The sequence below is a fragment of the Pipistrellus hanaki genome (genome assembly GCF_964339955.1).
Source record: "Pipistrellus hanaki genome assembly, chromosome: 9".
NCBI classification, from domain to species: domain Eukaryota; kingdom Metazoa; phylum Chordata; class Mammalia; order Chiroptera; family Vespertilionidae; genus Pipistrellus; species Pipistrellus hanaki.
The window spans coordinates 30,445,778-30,447,599 of NC_140511.1; the positions used below are offsets into that span (position 1 = coordinate 30,445,778).

A 1,822-nucleotide genomic window follows, 5' to 3' on the forward strand; every position below is an offset into this window, starting at 1 on the left:
GCTTCAGAGGTAGGCAGGTCATTTGTCATTTATTTTGTTAAGGCAATTTAATTGGATGAGGGGCATATCGCAAGTGAGGTGTGATTTTCTCATTCATTCTTCTATTTCTCCTCAGAAATATAGAACACACACTGCAAAACTTCCAAAGTATCTCAGCTGCTAAATCTACAGATTGAAGACTTTTGAGTTTCTGCTGTGCTTGTGTAACTGGGACCTCATAAGTGGCCCAAAGTCCTAGAAATGGCATTGGCTAATGGCCGAGACCAATGGCCTAAGGAAGACATTGTGATGTTACTGGACCGCCTGAAGAGTAATCTGCCATCCAATGATGAACGTACATTCAAAACTACCCAGTCACGTATGGACTGGGGAAAAGTAGCTTTTAAATGTTATTCTGGTGAAATGTGCAAACTCAAGTGGTTAGACATTTCTAGGAAGATAAGAAAGTATCGGACTCTGACAGAATTAGTCCTGGAAGCTAAGGAACATGTTAAAAATTCCAAAAAAAGCAAAAGGTACAAGAAACATCCAGACATGCCCAAGCAGCCCCTGACTGCTTACCTCCGCTTTTTCAAGGAGAAGCGGCCTGAGTATTCCCGAATGCACCCCAAACTCAACAACCAGGAACTGACCAAGGTCATGACTGAGAAATACAAGGCGCTCCCAGAGGAGATGAAGCTGAAATATATGGAAGACTTTCAGAAGGAGAAACAGGAGTTTCAGGAGAAACTGGCTCAGTTCAGGAAAGACCACCCTGAGCCTGAGCAGAACTCCAAGGCCTCTGTTGTCCCCAAAGGGAGCCGAAGCAGAGTCCGCAAGAAGTTTAAGAGAGATGAAAAAGAACTGAAGTCTTCCCAGGAAAATGATCTTTGGGGGGACATAAGATTCCGTGGAGAGCCTGAGAAGCCCCCCATGAATGCATACCACAAGTTCCACCGGGATGTGTGGTCCAGTGAGGAGCTGCAAGGCCTGCCCCCGATGCAGCGCATGGTGGAGATTTGCAGACTCTGGCAGCATGTTCCAATGAGCCAGAGGGAGCTTTATGAGCAGCAGGCTGAGGAGCTGCAGAAACAGTACAAGGTGGACCTGGATAAATGGCTCAAGACTCTGTCTGCTGAAGAGTACGCTGCCTTTAGAGAGAGAAGCGCTGGGAAGCGTAAGATAAAAATGCGTGGAGGCCCAGACCCTAAGATCATCAAGACAGAAGTGCAGTCTCCATCAGCAAGAACTCTGCAAGAAGGGCTTAAACAAAATCAGGGGCCGGATCCCGGGATGGCATCTTCAGAAACAAATGGGGACATTTCTCATGCCTCACGGGGTTCTGAAGTAAAGAAAGAGCATGAGGAAAAGGCAGAAAGCAGCAGCTCCTCAGACTCCAGCAGTAGCTCCTCAGACTCCAGCAGTAGCGATGAAGATGACAGCAGCTGCAGCTCATCTTCCTCAGGGGACACCTCTGATTCAGACTCCAACTGAGCTTTATTCATTCCTAGATGGTGGGACAGAGAACTTCCCAACTGAAGTCTTTGGCATCTGTGTAAACTGAAGTTCTATTTTCCCTGTCCCTTTTTATTGCTTGACTTCTCACTTCCTTTCCCTTCTCCTCCTCAGTACAGAGTAGCGCAGGTTGGGAAGCAGGGAATTGGGACAGTACTCTCAATATGGGGTCCACACACCTGGGAAGAGAGGTTCCTGCTGGGAGAAAAAAAATATGTCTGAGCCTTTACTGGGTCCCTCTCCATCAGTACCACTCCCCCTAGGGCCCTCAGTAATGAATGAACTTGAAACAGTGAGATGATTTAGGCAGCTGTGAGGAGCAGAATGC

The 1,822-nt window shown here is 47.3% G+C and overlaps 1 protein-coding gene across 1 annotated transcript; it reads left to right on the forward strand.

The window, feature by feature from the left end:
- Positions 1-240: 240 nt before the first annotated feature.
- On the forward strand, positions 241-1,473 carry LOC311627921 (upstream-binding factor 1-like protein 1; the record flags this gene model as incomplete). The annotated part of the gene is made up of 1 exon (XM_084894651.1): positions 241-1,473. The coding sequence occupies one exon, from the start codon at positions 241-243 to the stop codon at positions 1,471-1,473; it is 1,233 nt and encodes a 410-aa protein (XP_084750777.1).
- Between the last annotated feature and the right edge of the window lie 349 nt (positions 1,474-1,822).